The sequence below is a fragment of the Pecten maximus genome, chromosome 6 (genome assembly GCF_902652985.1).
Source record: "Pecten maximus chromosome 6, xPecMax1.1, whole genome shotgun sequence".
Lineage (NCBI taxonomy): Eukaryota > Metazoa > Mollusca > Bivalvia > Pectinida > Pectinidae > Pecten > Pecten maximus.
In genome coordinates, this window is record NC_047020.1 from 35877678 (window position 1) to 35897054 (window position 19377).

The following is a 19377-nucleotide window of genomic DNA, read 5'->3' on the forward strand; positions in this document are numbered from 1 at the left end:
TGATGTAATACTGGTAAGGTCACACCTTGCTGCAAGTTCATTATAATCTTTCAATGTGGCTGGAATAAAACTTTTTGCGTAGATATTGGTTCTGCATAATGGAATAGTAAACATTCTATCATTACGTAATAAATATGGATTTGCATTAGTAAAGTACGGCTCAATTAATTCATTCAGATAAGTTGGTGTAGTTCCACAGATAATTTTGTAAACGAGTATTAATCTATGTTTTTCCGTCTTGCAGCAAGGGTGTCCCAACCAAGTTCACAGTAAAGTTTATAATGAGAGGTTCCCTTACGCAGTCCTGTAATAATACGGGCAGCTTCTATTTGTATTGATTCAAGAAGTTTTGCTTCTTCTTGCGTACATTTATCAAAAATAATATCACCATACTCTAAAATGGGTCTAATATAAGAAGTATGCAAAGTAACTAAGGTTTTTCGACTCATTTTATATTTTACTGACTTTAGTAAATTAAGACGTTTATATGCTTTATTATAGATATAGTCAATGTGATGATGCCATTTACCATCTGCAGAGAAAAATACACCAAGGTGTTTATGTGATGTAACATTAGATACGATTTCATTTTGAAATAAAATATCAGGACTAATTATATTCCTTTTACGACTAAAAGTTAATGATTCAGTTTTATTTGGATTAAACTTAATGTCCCATTTTTTGGACCATACATCAACATTTACTAAGTCAGTAGATAGACTGTTGGCAGCATCTAATGGAGTGGTATGTACAGTATTACTCTAAAGAGAGATGTGTCATCTGCAAATAATCTTTTTTCATTAGTTATACATTCAGTGATATCATTGATGTAAATAAGAAATAGAAAAGGGCCGATGACTGATCCCTGGGGGACACCAGCACTTACCTGACGTGGTGATGAACAGAAACCTTCTGTCATGACCACAGGCGCTTGCATATAGAAAATATCACTTCCGATTTTTTTTTTTTTTTTTTTGATATGACAGCGGTATGTGTAATCTGTTAACTTGGTAACAGATTACACATACCGCTGTCATATCAAAAAAAATCGAAAGTGATATTTTCTATATGCAAGCGCCTGTGGTCATGACCCTATGTTTACGGTTTAAAAGATAATCCTTAAACCAATTAAGGAGCTTACCTTTGATGCCATACATTTCAAGTTTAAATAGTAAACCAGGATGCCAGACTCGATCAAATGCTTTGCTAACATCACAGAATATTGATCTAATTTCAAGTCCTTCATCTAATTTTTGAATAATTGTATTATACAATGATATAGTAGTTGGTTGACAGTAGAATCACCTGGGATAAATCCAGACTGATATTTTGTAATAATTTCATATTGTATTAGGTGATTATATAAATGTTTAAAAACATGTTTTTCTAATATCTTACTAAAGCAACATGTGATAGAAATAGGACGATAGTTGGATACATCGCATTTATTACCTTTACCTTTATATATAGCATTAATATTAGCTAATTTCCAAGACAGAGGAATAGAGCCTGTAGACATAGTTTTATTGAATAATAAAGTAAGGGGAGTTACTAGTGATGGTGAGAGGAGTTTAATAATTTTAGGTACAATTTCATCAGATCATGCAGGCTTTCTATCATTCAATACAGTCAGCTGATCCACTATCTCCTGTTCTTGAAATGAAATATTATTGAGAGTATTTGGGGATTCTGGAACAGGAGGCAGTGGATCAATGTAATCAGAAGAAGTTGAAATAGATGTAAAATAATCAACAAGACATTCAGCTTTATCAAGTGGATGAAATAAAATGGAGTTATTACAATTTAATGGAGGAATGATAGGTGATTTGTCATCAATTTTCAAGATTGCTTTTGCTGTTTCCACCATTTTGATGCAGAAGTAGACTGGTTGTTAAGAGAATTTTTTAGATTTTCTATGTATACAGATTTAGCCCTACGTATTAAGGTAATAAGTTCATTTCTAACATTTCTAAAATGTGCCCAATGATCAGGATTATTACTCTGTACAGCTTTTTTATGAGCTCTATTTCTCTGTCTAATTTTTACCCCCATTCTCGCCCCCCAGAGTCTGCTAAGCTACGCTATACCACCGTACTGACCGAGTGACATAGGTAACGAAGGGAAGTAACTCTGTTGAATGAGAATGACACACCCCACGCAAACACCTTCCCACACACATGAATGTTCTAGTACATATACATACATGTACACAATACTATACACATATACATGTTCATACGTACTACATATAGTCATATACTAACTATTGTATATAACAATGAGCACACATGCTTTACTACACATACATGTACTATTTTAATATCCATCCATTTGCATGTACACACAGCACTTACATGAAAACATATCCACATACCGCACCTACTACAACTCAAATACACCCAAGCAAGTGCACACATACTACACATGTTGTATATATTATTGTATACATACATATATAAGAAAATGCATATTAAACACACATTCTGTTTCTATTATCCTGCTATTCATCCATGTACAGACAAACAGACAGACAGACAGATACATACACTAACAACACCAACCTACTTAGACAAAAAGACACAGACAAACTAAACAGAGACACAGACATATACAGAAGACTGACAGACATATACAGACAAACAGATACATAGACTAACACCAACCTACTTAGACAGAAAGACACAGACAGACTTAACAGAGACACAGACATACAGACAGTATTGACATACATAAATAGAAAGATAAATAGACAAAAAAGGGAGAGAAAGGGGATGGGAAAATCACAATATATTATCAGAGCAACAAAGCAAAATTATTGACCAGTTTAGTGTTTTAGAGCCTAGGAGACATGTCAGTTAAATATATTATGAAATGAAAGCTATAACCTAATTAATTTTTCCCATTTTAACCATTCGTTTCTAAATCTCTCCTTATACATACCTCCTTTGCTATAAGCTACACATCTTTGTATATTAAAATAGTCCTGTATAGTATTTATTAAAGCATTTAAATTTAAGGACTTATGTAGACAGCGCATTTTATATATGTACTGTTTAATTACAGTGAGAATTTCATTATCAATTTTACCATTTACATTTTGTGTGAGAAGACCGAATAAAAATGATTCTTTATTAAAACCAAAAGGAATAAGGAGTGTATCTAAAAGAGTTTCAAAGCTAAGAAGAAGATTTTGAACCTCCTGACATTCCCATAAAATATGAATAATGGTTTCAATCTCTGAGTTACACAGTGTACACAAAGGCGATGGCACCATTCGAGTTTTAAATAAAAGAGAGTTTGTTGTAAGAATATGGTGATTGATTCTATATTGAAACCATTGGAATTTTGTGTTATTAGTTACAATAAACGGAAGTTTGAAAACCTGACTCCAGTAAATATTGCTTCTATCAAAAATTGAATTCCATTTTCTTTGTCCTGAGGGCACAATATTATTTCTGATCATAATGTTATAAAAGTGTTTTGACCCTTTGGAATGTTTAAAAAAAAATTCAAAGTTTACTGGAATAAATGGACGTGTTATTTCCAGCATGGGGAGAACAGGATTGGGATTGAACTTTTTTACAGCTGAAATGACACTATGATATTGGAGAAAATTAGTCCGTATTCGATACAGTTGTGTAAAATCTTGAAACGTATAAAATGTACCAGCATTATGATCCTTTATCAAATCATTTATATTTACAACTCCTTTCTTATACCAGTCTTGGAAAAAAACAGACTTTTTGTCCATAGTAATTTTGTCATTAAACCATAATGGTGCCTTCAGATACGCATTTATACAATTAATATTTATATTTACTTCATTTGATGTAACAAACTTTCTACATGCTTTCAAAACATCTATCCAAAACAATTTTTTACATTTCTTTTCACATTGCTTTAAATAGTCTGAACCACACTGTATCAACATATCAGTATTCACATATGTTTTTATAATTGCTTGCCATTTGGAGGTGCTAGAAAATAATCTTCTTATCCAACCTAACTTAAGAGAGTCTATGAAAGCCTTAATATTTATCATTTTTAAACCACCATTAATGTAGTCTTGAACAATTACATCTCTTTTAGTCATCATTATTTAGTAACCTGTGTTCATAGCATGCTCTCAACACACAGTTATCCGTATCTTTAATTTTAGTCCAGTATTTCAAAATTTTCAATTTTCTAACTATATACATAGGTAATCTGCCTAATTCAAAATGAACTAAATCGTGACTAGTACTTTTCGAAACACCTAGACTTTTTTTTACATAACAGTGAGTGTACTTTTCAACCTCGGTAGCTTTGTGAAAGCCCCACACTTCACTAGCATAACTTAAAACACTGGTAACGTAGGTATCAAAAACTGAACATATTGTTTCTATATTAGAATAATGGTTTTTCATTATATTCATAAGTCTGAAATACGCTTTTCTCCCCTTTTCTGTGGCATGTTGCTGTGTTTTATTAAATTTGCCATTATAGTTAAAAAGCATACCAAGGTAGTTAAATTCGTTCACAACTTCAATTTCTACATTATTATAAAACCATTTCTCATCTTCTTTTAATCCTCGTAATGTCCATTATTGTTACCGGTGACCACACTGAACTGGCAAAGTTTAAGAGAGTTCTTACTGATGATGTATGTATAATGTAAAGGTTTTTCTTCCAATAAAATTGAAAGTTCTTCTAATTATGGCGAACATAGAAATGGCTTTGTTCACTTTCTCGACATTTTGATATGGTCCTCGAATGTGAGATAAGAACCCACTGTTATATCAATACCCTTTTCACTAGCTGTTTTTTGTTGTTGATTCTAGTACTGAAGGTTTACATTTCTGGGGATGTACCTCTAGGATCCATTCACTACGCCATTTTTCTATGCTCTTCAAGTCCTGTTGCAATGCGTTTTTGTCTTCATCTGTGTCAATAACCTGAAAGATTTTTAGTATCGTCGGCGAATAAAATTATTGATGACTCAATTTCTCTAAGATTTTGTACAATACAACTAGAAGCAATTATGTTTAACATATATTACGGGTTTTTGGCTCGTGTTTCAACTTTTGGCATGACGGGCGAATGATGTTCCCGCTTGCGGAGCTCTTGTTCTAAACGGCTTTGGTACTCAATAGTTTCCTTATTGGTTTTGATCTTAGGAAAGTAGGTTTACAGTGAGCTTAAGTATATGTTCAGTCTTTAAAATGAATATATATTTAATTATGTCTTACATACATCCCCGATATATTGTGTTTGTTTGTCTATTTGGTTACATTATTTACAGTTCGATTATTGATATGTTCTATTTGGATATAAAATGCAATCAAATTGAATTGGTAAACACAAGTTCTGCCATATGTGATGTATCCATTCCTCTCTATTTTATTATGTTAAGATAAAAAAATGTTTTTTATACATCCTGTATTTGTACCTTCACTTCGATTTCTTGTGTTGGATGTGTCTCAATTAATCTCCGGATAGTTTAAGTCACCCATTAGAAGGAGATGCGAATATTGTATTCCCGAGACTTCCTCAAAGACAATACGAAATTGTCTTATTGTTTTCACGTAAACCATTGTCTGATCTGTATATAAGTCCTATTAGATTGTCGCCTATTGTCCTGTTGTTAATCTTCACCTCCAGATCTAAATGTTCATCAAAGTCTACCTGTATTTCCTTTATTATCTCTGCTCTATGATTGTTGTTATACATATAAATGTTGATATATAAAAAGTTGTCTTCCTTCGTCATTTGTGTTTCTAAGCTATATAAATGTTGATATATAGATTTTTTTTTTTTTTTTTTTTTTTTTTGCTTCTGTGATCACAATGTCTGGTTTCATTTGATTCATTCTGATACCAAATTCTGGCAGATTTTGTCAGCATTTGTATAAATACATTTCATTTCGAATTTTCATAAATAACTATTTACATTATTTACAATTTCTTTTCGTTTTTGTCTTTCGTATTGTTTACACCTTTACAATTTTCCTGGCACAGGATGGTCCCCCTTACTTTCAACTGCTCTTCCCCGACAACTTTACTTCAAGCCACAATCTTCTTTCTTCTTCCCTCTCTGATTTTTTATCGTTGATGATATTTTTAATGTGTTTGAGCTGGTTGTTGGACTTCAGCATTCTGATATGCTTAATTACAGACCTGCTTATAGGCTTGCGGCCTTACTTTTACATGCATCCTCTGTCTACTTTACATGATCTCTAAGCTTTGCTGACAAAGTCAGTGTCATGATCTGTATATTAGTCTTTGCTCTTTCTGGTGATGACAAGTTCTTTTACTCCATGTAATCTTATATTCGTTTCTCTTTGATTCCTTTCATTCATTTCTGAGACGAGTGTTGGCTAGCTGCTCTCCTCTATTACCATCTCCCTTCCTTACAATGAATATGTTGTCTTGGCCTCCCTTGTTCTCCCCTGAAGAGGTCCCTGTGGCGTTTCTCGACGCATGCAGAATTTTCTAGATGAGATATCCTCCCTTCGCATATATTCATTCAAAAATACCTGCATTTTCCCTCTCTCTCTCTCTCTCTCTATATATATATATATATAGGGCAAAGAAGTAATTCAAACAGTGTAAACAATAGGGCTTGTTAAATTTTCGAGGCAATCCGCCCCTTTATCAAAACACAAAAAATTACAAATACAATCACATAATACATACAGTATAAAAAGTACTGGAAATACAATAAAATACAATAAGAATAATGTTTTAGAAGCTGGAGAAACCACAATGAACCCTTCGGCAAACGTGGGCCGAAGGCGGATACTAGCGTGACTGCATCATGTTCAACACTAGAACGTTATGCGACCAACGGCAGAGATATTTTGAATTCCCCCGCACGTGAAAGTATACCGAAGAGTTCATAGACGATTCTTCCCTAAATACTGCTAGTGGACGACATTGCATTCATATAAAAAATGTTGCATTATCGTCTCTACAGTGATTGATTAAATATCGTGTACAAAGTCTGAAAAACTTTAGAAAAATATGTTTTAGATCATTAGAATTATAGAGAGTGGTGTGAAAAAACTACTACAAATATTTATCAAGACTGAAAATATAAGAAATTCGAATGCCGAAGTGTCCCTACAGGACGCTACGGGAAACAGGCGATTCGGGCCAACTCGGACCAAGATGCTGTTGCATGATGGCGGGAGGCGACTAAATGTGAGTCTCAAAGAGCAACAATGAATAGTATGAAAGGCCGTTCATGTCAAAAACGAGATACATTTAACGCGTTAAATGTATCTCGTTTTTGACATGAACGGCCTTTCATAGAATACATGTAGATACCCCAAAAAGTACAGCGATTATGAGAATTTTAACAAATTGAATAATTAACTACATGAATAGTCAAATATAATGGCCGGATGGAGAGTACATCCAGAAGACGTCTTTAACGTTCGTTCATACCCCGAGGGTAGCAGGTTTGGAGATTGGTAATCCAGTATCTTTCTCTGGAGCGACGTTTCGTTTCATTCCAGGTAGGACAGTGATCAATGGCGACCACCTGCATATCCTTCCAACTGTGACTAGGTAAATTGAAATGCCTTGCCACAGGAAAGTCTGGTCTGTTTTGCTTGATGGAGCAACGGTGATTGTTGATTCTGATGTTGAGCTTTGTGCTGGTTTCTCCAACATACTGCATTTTGCATTTTTTGCAGGAGAGGAGATACAACATTGGCTGATGTGCATGTCAGTGTTTGTAAAATGTGATAAACACGGTTGTTTATTACACATTTAAATGTGTCTGTGGACTCAGTGTCTGTGGACAATTTACACGTTTTTTTGCTGCATGTGTTGAAGGAGCCTGATGTAACGACAGAGGCAGATGAATGTAATTTGCTGCTCACCACCAGATCTCTTTCATTTTTTGGTCTACGATAGGCCAATAACGGTGGTTATGGAAAGATCCGTTTGAGTGCAGCTGACGACTCAATGATGCGCCAATGATTATGTAAAATGGAAGAAATATATATATATATTGCAATTCTTCATGCCATCCACTTTGCAATAGTCACAGAACCACGTGGAGTCAGATTGCGACAGGACATCGTACTCTTTGTCGGATTTATTTAGTCATTTTGTGCAATATTGTTTGTTCTATCGTTGACATTCCATGATTTTGGCTGGGGGAACGGTGAAATATATTTATGCACATTTCGCATGTCCATCCTCATTCCTCATTGGCACTAGTTTCTGGTAACGTAAATGGGGAATTCTCTCTAGATGTTTTCTATGAATTTTGCATGCTGCTACTTCTGATATCAATTACTTGGGTCTTCCTCTTACCTGTGCCTCCCGTGCCACGATCTTGTTTTTGCCGGACTGGTTCACCTCTTGAAGATGTGTAAATTGATCTAAATGTCTTCGCTGACAGACGTTCGCATGTTTCCTGAATGAATGTATATATACAAAATGTACATGTATACAATCTCTACAAACTTTTCAACCGTATTTTATTCTACAAAGCTCCGAATTTCCTATGAGTACAGTTAATTTGTTTTATAAATTAAGTTTATGTTAGTAGTTTCGAAGTCAATTATATGCAAATCAAAATCAAATATTAGAATGAGGTCGGAGTCCTCGGTGGTCAAACAATCAAAACCGTGCAATCGGAGAGATTGGTAGTATGTAACCTTCTTTTATGTTAGACAAGAGTTATCGTTCTTCTGTGGAAATCTCCTAATAACGACTTGACATTACTTACATAAATGTGTATGCCATCAGGTAGGCTTAGTTTAGTAGTTAAGAACATTTGTTTCAGTTGTTATATGTTATACCTTGTGTTTAACAGTTAGGTATGCTATTATATAATATGAGAAAATCGTTTAATTCTGAGCACCGGGTGATATCGTCTCGGCCACAGCTCTATCTTGGCCTGTTCACCGGTTGGGCCCACAGCCTCAGGTACTTGTGGACATGATTATGATATTTCTAATTCAAATGTTTCATTATAGACGAGTAAATTATTGTATTAGGCCTACTTATAAGGCCGAGGTACGATTTCTTTTTCAAATTAAGCATGCGATTGTAGGCCTAATACAATAATTTACTCGTCTATAATGAAACATTTGAATTAGAAATATCATAATCATGTCCACAAGTACCTGTGGTTGGGCCGCACAATTTTCTCTGACACGACGTTTTACCCCAAAATACCCCCAAAAGGCAAGAAAATCCTCGAAAACACCACTAAACACATCCCTATGTTTTGAAAATATAGTTGAGAACATGTGAAATACAACCATTTTCACATATGAATATCTCGAGAGTTTGCAATCGTACCTTGAATGTTTATTAAAAACAACGTGTTAAGGGGCATAACTCCAGCTGGTACTGTAGGCAACCTTGCAGATTTTTCAGAATTCAGTGCAGATAATATGAGATATCATATGTTCCGGCTTGTGTTTTGTGTTTACTAAGTTAAATATATTAAATCAAAGGGTCACGTCACTATGGTATCATTTTAATTGACATTAAAACTTGAAATGTTGTTTACCCTCACTGGCCTCGGACTCATCAATAACACGTCACCGATAGTACTTATGTGGCCCTGTGATTAAAGTGAAAACTAGATTATGCAGCCATTGAACTATGACTCCAAGGTAGAATCAGACTCAATATAATTGATTGGTTTCAAACACAATTTTTTTAAAGTGTATACTATCTATACTGTTACTATGGTTAAAAGTGTTTATGTACCATTATATTAGACCGAAATATATATATACGTATTCCTTTCAAACGCATATTTCATGTACATTGATTGTATATTAAGGATATCGCCCTTCAGGATCGAGATTTCTCTTTTACACCCTAAGGGTGGGTTATAGCCCAATTTTCCTCTGGCCCTGACACCAGACATGGTGTCAGGGCCAGAGGAAACTCCGGCTAAGTCGGTTACAATTCTGTTAATCATATTTTTATATAATTGCAAAAATTATCAGGCGTAACCTGGAATAGGTACATATATACATGTAACAGGAGAGGAGAAAATGTAGCAGTCCGACCAGGGTTCAAACCCCGGACCCTCTGAACTCTAGACGGACACTCTACCACTGAGCTACCGTACGTACCTGGTCACCGATGTTCTACCCAGTCCAGTTCTGCTACATACATATATTGCAGTATACATCTAGTAACATCTACATTGCTATGTTGCTCTGATGTCTAATGATAGTTGGGGGTAAAAGATCTAGATCGGTAATGAAAAAGTACACGGCACTTCTGAAAGGATATATCTACTCAAAATCCTCAAAACTGTATGAAAAACTGTTTTACATACAAATATAAAAGTTATTCGCAAATGTACCTGAGCACCGAAAAACTGCCTTTTGTCATTACAGATCTGATATGCCTGGGCTAACTATGCTGTGGGGTCGAGCAATCTGCCAGAGATGTTGGAAGCTACGGCATCCTCCTGTACGTTTTCTCACCTCGCACATGATAGGAGAGACGGACAGATTTAACGGAATCACAGTGGACGTGAAGCAGGTGTCTGTGTCGTTACCAGATGAAGAATTTCATAGTTTATTACACAGTATGTTTCTCAATGCTTAGCTAAAATCTAGGGCCGGATATATATTGAAAAAATGATTTATATGAATAACAACATTTTGAAAATCAATTAAGATTCAATATTTATAGCGAATACACTGTTTTGTTACAAAAAGAAAAATCTTGTCATTCAATTTCAACCCATGACATTGACAATGGCCTATGCATGACTATATTCATATTGTACAATTTCATATATATATCTGATATATATATGCAAGTATTTATATAAAAATATAAAAAAAAAAACTGCTGCAATTGGAGTATTGGGGAATTGATCGAGGGCTTTTAATGTTATCTAAATATCAAAAATGTGAAATCAACAGGTCCATTCTCTGGTGTTGTCTGACATTGTAGTTTAAAAAAACGCATACAAACTGTGATGCCTTTTTTAATAGTTATTTGAATCAGTTGTCCACTTGCAGGTAACCACAATGCCTGAGCATATTAAATAATACCAAAGCTTCAAAGGCGTGATCGTAGCTGTGCCTAACTCACAAACATATTTCAACCACGCTTTACCTCTCCAGGTTACATTAAAGTGTTTTTGTGTTGAAAGTACAAGTTCGTCAGAATCAAGAAAACACTTTTCGACAACTTGCCAAAAGAAAACAAATGTTTACCATTTTTTTTGGTGGGGTGTCACTTTTCTGAGTTTCTTTTCATATTGGCTTGTCATTCAGTACTTAGAGCTTTAATTTATGTACATGTATGTCTTGAAATATCGATATTGAGAAAGTTTGAATATCAATGTGTTTAATTGCTATGTCACAAGTTATATCAGTATATTGGTGTACAATATCTTTTGTATTATATATATATCTCATATTTTGAACTTCAACATTTCCTAATTTGATGACCATTGTATTGCAAATTAGATGCATTTTTTAGACACTAAATGTTAATTAACATGTAGAAATTAATATGAAAATAAATTCAGAAATGTTACATGGACTATAAAGGGTTATTTCAAGCCACAGACTTCTGGTTCAATAATCAATGCTGAGTATGACTATACACGTACAGTTGACAATATATATACACAGGGTAATTTGTAAATTTCATTTTGCAGTATTTCGATGATATCCATGTTATTTTCTTTAATTACATGTAGGTAAAAAAATTAAAGTAATGAAAATCACTTCCTTGAAAAAAAATACAAACAAACAGGTCTGGTTTGATTCTCGAGAAGATTTCACTTTAAAGTGTGATTTTGTTTCAGACTCTCTTCAGGTATGGCGATCAAAAGAAATTAATGCAGCATGGTTAAAAATACCCATACAATATGGAAGATTTATACCAATTGCTGCCAAACTCGGCTTTCAATTCCATCATGCTGAAGAAAACAACTGCCTGCTGAAACTCTGGATGAAAGAAAATGGCGAAGACAAAACTCCCCGCTTTGCTACTCATCAAGTTGGAGTTGCAGGTACAGTATATAAATCATACCATAGTTTACATGAAAAAATATATTTCAATTTATATATATAATTGTCAAGCAGTAATAACGACAGCACAGACAAGTAAATTGTCAAATTTTCGAGGCAATCTGCCCCGTTATCAAGACACAGGTAAATTACAAACGATCACATATAGACATAGAACATGGAACAGTAACACAAATATAGTGGGTATGTGAACTTGTAACATGGATGTGAGGCAGTGGTATAAGCTGCAGGTATCTCTGGTTAGGCAATTATTGAGCTATAGGTGCCATTACATCTTGAGTTTGAGGCCCAGTCAGGCACAAGTCATCAAATTGTCTTCCTTCGTCATTTGTGATACTATATGTGATACTATCTTAATTATTAGCACACTGTATCATATATGCACTTTGTGTTGTTAATCCGAAGATAAAGAATTGAATTTCCTGTAATAGTTGTACTGTGTTGAATAGAGATACAAGGTGTTTATTCGTTGTCAACTTTAAATTATGGTGTAATGCAACGATTCAAAATTTGCATGTCTTTAAATGTCTGTTGCCTGTTACAAAATTTCCACAAAGATCAACATACCAATCCAATCATGTATGCTATAAAGTTGTCATATTGTACGAAAGTTTCTTCCGTATTTATCCTTAATGTGGGGGACGTGAAGTATTGGTAATGTTTTCATTCTTATTTCAGGATTTGTATTTCGGGAAGATACACAGTCGGTGTTGGTGGTGAAGGATCGAAAGAGTAAAGTGAGTTGATTTATATACTAATTTTAATCTTCCTGCTCAATATGTTACACCTTAAAAGTAAATAAAGGACAAATTTGTTCTCAGTGGAAAATATTTTACGGTTGGATGTGTTGACCAATAATTTTTCAAACAAAATAAAAAAAGTGATACATGTATGTTATTCCTGTTGCAGTTTTCATATTGGAAGTTCGCGGGAGGACTGTCAGATTTAGGAGAAGATATTGGTAAGCTAAAAAAAAAAATGGGTTTGTTGGGTTTGGTTTGTTTTTGGTTTGTTTTTGTTTAACGTCCTATTAACATCCAGGGTCATTTAAGGACGTGCCAGGTTTTGGAGGTGGAGGAAAGCCGAAGTAACCAGAGAAAAACCACCGGCCAACGGTCAGTACCTGGCGACTGTCCCACGTAGGTTTCGAACTCGCAACCCTGTGGTGGAGGGCTAGTGATAAAGTGTCAGTACACCTTAACCACTAGGCCACCGCGGCCCCCTGGTTTGTTGGGTGGCTGATGAGTAGTAACACAGTTGCCCTTCACCTTGGCGGCCGGAGTTTGATTCCAAGATCGGACATGATCAGATATATGGGGTAACCTGCCCAACCAATCAGATTTTCTCCTGGTACTCCGTTTTCCTCCCACTGTAAGAACCCTCGCACATTTCTATACAGGTCTATAAGAGTGATGAAGAAAAGTTGGTATAACTTGCAGTTAACATTAAAATGCAGGGATTGTCTCCCTTTAACCATGGAAATAAGCATTACATTGAGGTTGATTGCACAATGCCTGCATTTACTGCTGATGAAATATTTTCTCGAGTTTGAGATCTTATTAATATTAAATTTTTCTGTAGATTTTATTGATATTAAATTTCTCTGTAGGCTAAATTAAACTATTGATCTGCGAGTGATAAGGGGATATTCCACACAAGTTTTGACGGTTTTATACATTTTAAGAAATTTTATAAGGACTCTTACAAAATTATTGTCAGCATCAAAATATCTTTCCTGTGGTCCGTTTGGACAAGCAGAATTGATGAGAATTTTAAATTTGACCTATACATATAGCACATTTAACACAATATTATAATAAGTACCTAATTCGTTGTTTTCAATGTGAATGCTGATGAAATGGGGCCCAAAATTGGGGAAAATGAACCAAAGACTTGCTGGATCATACATTTTAGTAATTAATATTAGGAATTCAATAGTATTAAACCTGCACACTTGTAATTTCTGCTTGGATCACGACTTTATTGATTTTTCAGGTTTATTATTTCCTTTTGATTTTATAATGTACACAAATATTTCATACTGCTCTGACAGCAAAAACACAATGCTAATCAGGAAAATTGGATATGTGTGCTTAAATGTGAATAATACATTGTATAAAAAGTTCCTCGCCTCATTGAACTGCTAAATGTAATTGTCAGTGTTTTAACCAAAGACTAGATTATTTTCACTACATAAAGATATGCAAATGAAGAAAAAATGTTTTTTCCACCCAGTATATTTATAGGCTTCCTATAGCTTCTGCTATGTGTTTGAGGTTACTGTTAATTCCAACAGTTTGTAAAATGTTAACCTTCCTTTTTCAGGTGACACAGCCGTTAGAGAGGTTTTTGAAGAGACAGGAGTAAAAACAGGTATTAAAGATAATGAAGGTACATGTACGGTAAACCTCCGATTAATTCGAACACGCGGATAGTTCGAACACACATTTTTTTCTAGAAAAACAATAATGTTTTAGCTAGTAATAGTTCGAACTCTGGCTGTTTATAACTGACACCATTTCGGATAGTTCGAACTTGTCAAATGAAGAACGTAATGATTTCACTCTGCCGAGATTTTCGTCGATATTGACTCGAATAGTTCGAACTTGCGCTTATTTTCTGAAGCATAATTTCGAATAATTCGAACTGGTTCGTCAATATTTATTTAATTTTGTTCGAACTAACCAGAGGATTACCGTATATACCATTCAATAGATCAGGATTTTATGTGATATTGATATTTCCAAGGAAAATGTAATAATATTTTCCATGACGCATGATTTCTTAAATATAGATTCATAAATATTCTTTATTTATTGTTTCGATAAATATTTTGAAACACGTAGGCTTTAAAATATATCTTAGGAAGTTAAATGATTTTGTAAAGTTTTGTTTTCGGACTTCATAATTAATTGTTTATGGAAATTAATGCTCTTAGATCTATTTCAAGTAAAATTTCTACCAAGTGGGAAGACTCTAGTTTTGTCAAAAAGAAAAACTGAAAGAAGTAACTTAATCCACCATACATTGAATTTCTTTATTTCTGTAGTACTCCATTAAGATTTAATTATATTCTACTGGAATTTCAAAATTGAAAAAAATAAATAATAACCAAGCTTTATACAAATGTATATAGTCAAATATGCATTATATTGACCCAACCGTAATTCTTACAGAGTTTCAGTCTGTGATGTCAGTTCGACAGCAACACAACCAACCTGGTGCCTTTGGCCGCTCAGACTTTTTCTTTGTCTGTCGCATGAGGCCACTGTCATACGACATCAACCCTTGTAACGAAGAAATAAGTGCATGTCAGTGGATGAATATTCAGGAGCTACACGAGGGTTCCAAATCAGTGGCACCAATCACAAGACGTATCCTCGACCTAGCGTTGTACGGACTCAAGGAGGGTTTCCACAATGTAGATCTGTACGCTGAAGATATGGAATCTATATATAGGGGCCTTAGGTACAAATTATACCATAGGCCCTTTCACATATAACTGTAACTGTTTATTTTCTTAAGAATTAATTTGTATTTTGTTCATGTGTTGATTTTCACTTATTGATCAATTGTATAGCTGTGATTTGTATTATTGGGTAATTAAATCTTATTCATTGATTCAGAAATTGACACTTAACTGATTTTCATGTGTGATATGTCGGGGGGAAAAAAACCTTAGGAAATGAGTGTCTGATTATACATGTATTTTGAGGAAATTATGGTGCTCCAAGTTGCTGTGATATTAAGTTTTTACCTCACAATTTGATAATATCAGTGATTATAATTTGATAATTCTTGATTATTTTGCTGCTAATAATATTTTCAAAGCTTTTATTAGTTTGATGAAAATATTCCTTAATTAAAAAAAAAAAAAGTTTCTATTTTCATTTTCAAATATTATTCCTTTGTCCTTGAGACTTAAATGTTTTTTTTATATAAGATATATGCTATGAAAGTAAGTGGAAATTGCTATCAATAGGCTATCCGTTTTTCAAAATAAAGATGGACTGAATAATCCAATGTTCTAAACAAGAGCAAAATTACTAATGTATAAAAAAAACACATTTAAGCCATCGTTCATTAAAATTAAAATAATGAGATGTTTATGATAGACAGCAGTGAATAATCACCTACATGTAATGATACAACGAAATTGACATCAAACTAGCCAGAAGCCAAACTTAAGGGACTGGCCAGTCTGTCATCAGTATACTGTGACTTAATGGGGTGTCATGCTGCTGTCTCCAAGTGTGGTATTTCATTGTGATAGCACTACAAAAAATTCCATTCTTGGCCCTGTCATTATTGGCCTTCATATTAACTTAGCTGATGTTTGGAGTATAAAACCCTTACAAAAGTATGTTGTGCTCAACAATATACATCCAAACAATTATGTTAGAGTTGTATCTCATTCGCTCACATTCAGCAATCACTGTGAATGTTTTTATGTACACCAATTGTTTTGTTGTTTGTTCTGTTGTAGTCGAGGAGCCTTGGACATAGGTCAAGTCTGTAGTCAAGCCGATTGAGTTATAGGTCCAGTTTGTGGTCAAGGATATTTGGAAATAGGAAAATGTGTAGTCGAGGAGCTTTGATCATAGGTCAAGATTGTAGTCAGGGGAACTTTGGTTATTGTTATAGCTGTCAAAAAATGATCATAGGTGTCATCGGTCAAAATTTGTAGTCTAGGATATTTAGTCATTGGTCAAGTTTCTGGCCATAGAGCTTTGTTATGGTTGAAGTGTGTGGCCAAAGAGCTTTGTTTATGGGTCAAGGTTGTTGTTAAGCAGCTTTGGTGTTAGATCAAGGTTACATTCAGTGAGCTTTAGTCTTTGATCAAGGCTGTTGTCAAGCAAGTTTGATCATGGTTCAAGTTTGTAGTCAAGGAGCTTTGATCTTAGATCAAGGTTTTACCCGTAGTCAATTAGGTCAGGGGTCAAGTGATGACTTGTCTCTCCTCTATCCATGTGACCCCTATGAACTATGATGTAGTTGATAAGATCCGTCTGAAATCTGTTGTGTTGGTTACTTAAAATGAAACTATGCTTTAACGTGTTAGATTCATTAAAATTGATATCCTTTTGAAATATCAGTACTATCTTTGGGAATTTAGTGTTAACCTTGTATTGAGCAAATATTTTTGATATTAACAGTTATTTGCACATATGTCAATATATATATATGCTATACAGAACGATTCTGACATACTGTTGATATTTAAAAATATATTGAAATGTTGCCACACGGAATAAAACAAATATTCAGTACTGCAATGTCTTCATACATTTGTAAATTAAACTTGCAAGCCGCAATTTTCTTCCAAACTCTATCCAAACTCTATCCAGCACTTTGTGATGGTTTTTGAGAGTATTGCATGCAAAAATATATTTCTATGTATACATGCATATATATATACTGTATACTTCTTTATGAATGAATATGGGAAAGTTTCATAAAACATCACCTTTGTGACCTAACGGTATCAGGCTGACATTCATATTTAATCTCTTGTTATCGATTTATTGCCGATTGGATGTCTTTCAAGTGCCTTCACACGTAAAAGGCCACATACGATAAAAAGTATAACACACCTCTTGAACAGGTCACGTGACGATAAGAGCAGACCTTTGCTGTAGGTATATAGAGTACATCGCCAGACATAATCAGTCTGTTCCGGTTTAGGGCGGAAACAGGTTTAAAGCGACAAATTATTTACGTTAATTGAAAAATCACAATATAGTCATATTTTCAACAGGAATATAAAAATATCTTAGCAACTGACCACGATGGAATTTGACGGCCCGTTCTATAATATATATTATTTCTTACTTTCCCGCACATTGTCTAATCAAGGTATTTTGTCGGTGTCGCATGGTGGCGGAATATTTGACAGAGCATGTTGGTTTTTTTCAGCTGAATGATCAAGCTGATTAAGTATCAGCTTTTACTGTCATATTAAGGCGGTTAAAATAAAAACCACAAAAAAGTGATAAGAAAACATAGATGTCAGATGTTTTTGCAAAGGAAACAGCAGGCAGATCATTTAGTTTTTGCAAATCGTCCCGTAACAAAAAGGGGGGGAAATGAAATCCCGATTCGGAAGGTGCCCCACATATGTCGCCTATTTAGATGACGCATTTGAACCTATCTTGGCTGTTAATTCCTCGTCCTCTTTTCATATCTGTTGATGTAATTGTGTCGCTTTAAGGCCATGGACAGTTGCTATATCAGCATGTTTTGTATGAATGGAGATTTGAATATTTGTATGAATGATAAAGCTGAGCGGTAGATCTATACACTGTCACCCTGACTAACGATGTCAATACAAACATGTACTTATCAATACATTGCATAGCTCTCGGCTTAAGACTGGACCACGTACCAATTTACTGAGATAAATTACTATATGAATTATCTCCTAGTTCGTAAAGAGCGCAGACTTCAAAGGCGTACGACTTTAGGAAGGCGAAGGCTGTGGATATTCGGTTTCATACCGTATGACTAATTATCATAAATAAACGTATACGTTATTGTGTTAAGTTCATAGCTGGAGATGTCACGTAGATTTAGACTATATACCAACGCTGGAACGTGGACAAGAGAATAAGTCTACATTCTTTAGTGTAAGATCTACGTATCAACATTTTTAATTACTAGGGATGATAAATTAAATTTACTCCATCTTGTTTTGATTTTACAGTTATGCAACAAGATAGTTTTACTATCGAAACATTTATGACATCATTTATAAATGACGTCACGCTATGAAGAAAAAAACCTGACAACCATGATCGTATCTAATTGTATATAGTCAGACGTTGTTATCCCGAACTCTGATAACTCGAAGTCTTAGCTTAACTCGAAGCACAGGGGCTTGGCACGATTTTCCAAATGATAGTCCATATATATGAATATATATATAGACTATCATTTGGAAAATCGTGCCAAGCCCCTGTGACTCGAAGTAAAAATTCGGATATTGGGAGTTTTTCATGCCCCACTTACTTCGAGAAAACGAGGTTCGGCTGTAGCCTTATCTAGAGGGAAGACGCATGTTTAGCCCTGTAAACATGCTTCTCTAGTTGTATAATTAATAAAGACTAAGACACGGTTTATATTAAATTGATTTACTTGCTCAATAAATTCAATATACATGAACATCAAGTATCAAACGAATGAATCAATAGCTTGTTTCCCCAAACTGATCAAAAGAAGCGTTTTGTGAGACTTAATGAAGGAGTATCTCGGGCTACACGAGGAAAGGCCACGTGTTCGGTCAGGTGACCAGATTCTACTGGCTAGTGTGATGATCACTATCCCCACCGGACCATCCCGTGAACCTTAATTTTTAA

The 19377-nt window shown here is 34.5% G+C and overlaps 1 protein-coding gene across 1 annotated transcript; it reads left to right on the forward strand.

The window, feature by feature from the left end:
- Positions 1 to 8682: 8682 nt before the first annotated feature.
- LOC117329661 (nucleoside diphosphate-linked moiety X motif 6-like) lies at positions 8683 to 17293 on the forward strand. The gene is made up of 7 exons (XM_033887698.1): positions 8683 to 8744; positions 10364 to 10557; positions 11797 to 12003; positions 12701 to 12759; positions 12932 to 12983; positions 14348 to 14395; positions 15199 to 17293. Exons 2-7 carry the CDS (start codon positions 10371 to 10373, stop codon positions 15522 to 15524), a joined length of 879 nt encoding a protein of 292 aa, XP_033743589.1. The 5' UTR covers positions 8683 to 8744; positions 10364 to 10370; the 3' UTR covers positions 15525 to 17293.
- The last annotated feature ends 2084 nt before the right edge of the window (positions 17294 to 19377 follow it).

Excerpts from the sequence above, each read along its gene's own strand:
- LOC117329661 (XM_033887698.1), top strand. The coding sequence starts at position 10,371 with ATGCCTGGGCTAACTATGCTGTGGGGTCGAGCAATCTGCCAGAGATGT. Across the intron at positions 12,004-12,700 it reads TCATCAAGTTGGAGTTGCAG|GATTTGTATTTCGGGAAGAT; the intron begins GTACAGTATATA and ends TTCTTATTTCAG. Across the intron at positions 12,760-12,931 it reads TGAAGGATCGAAAGAGTAAA|TTTTCATATTGGAAGTTCGC; the intron begins GTGAGTTGATTT and ends TTCCTGTTGCAG.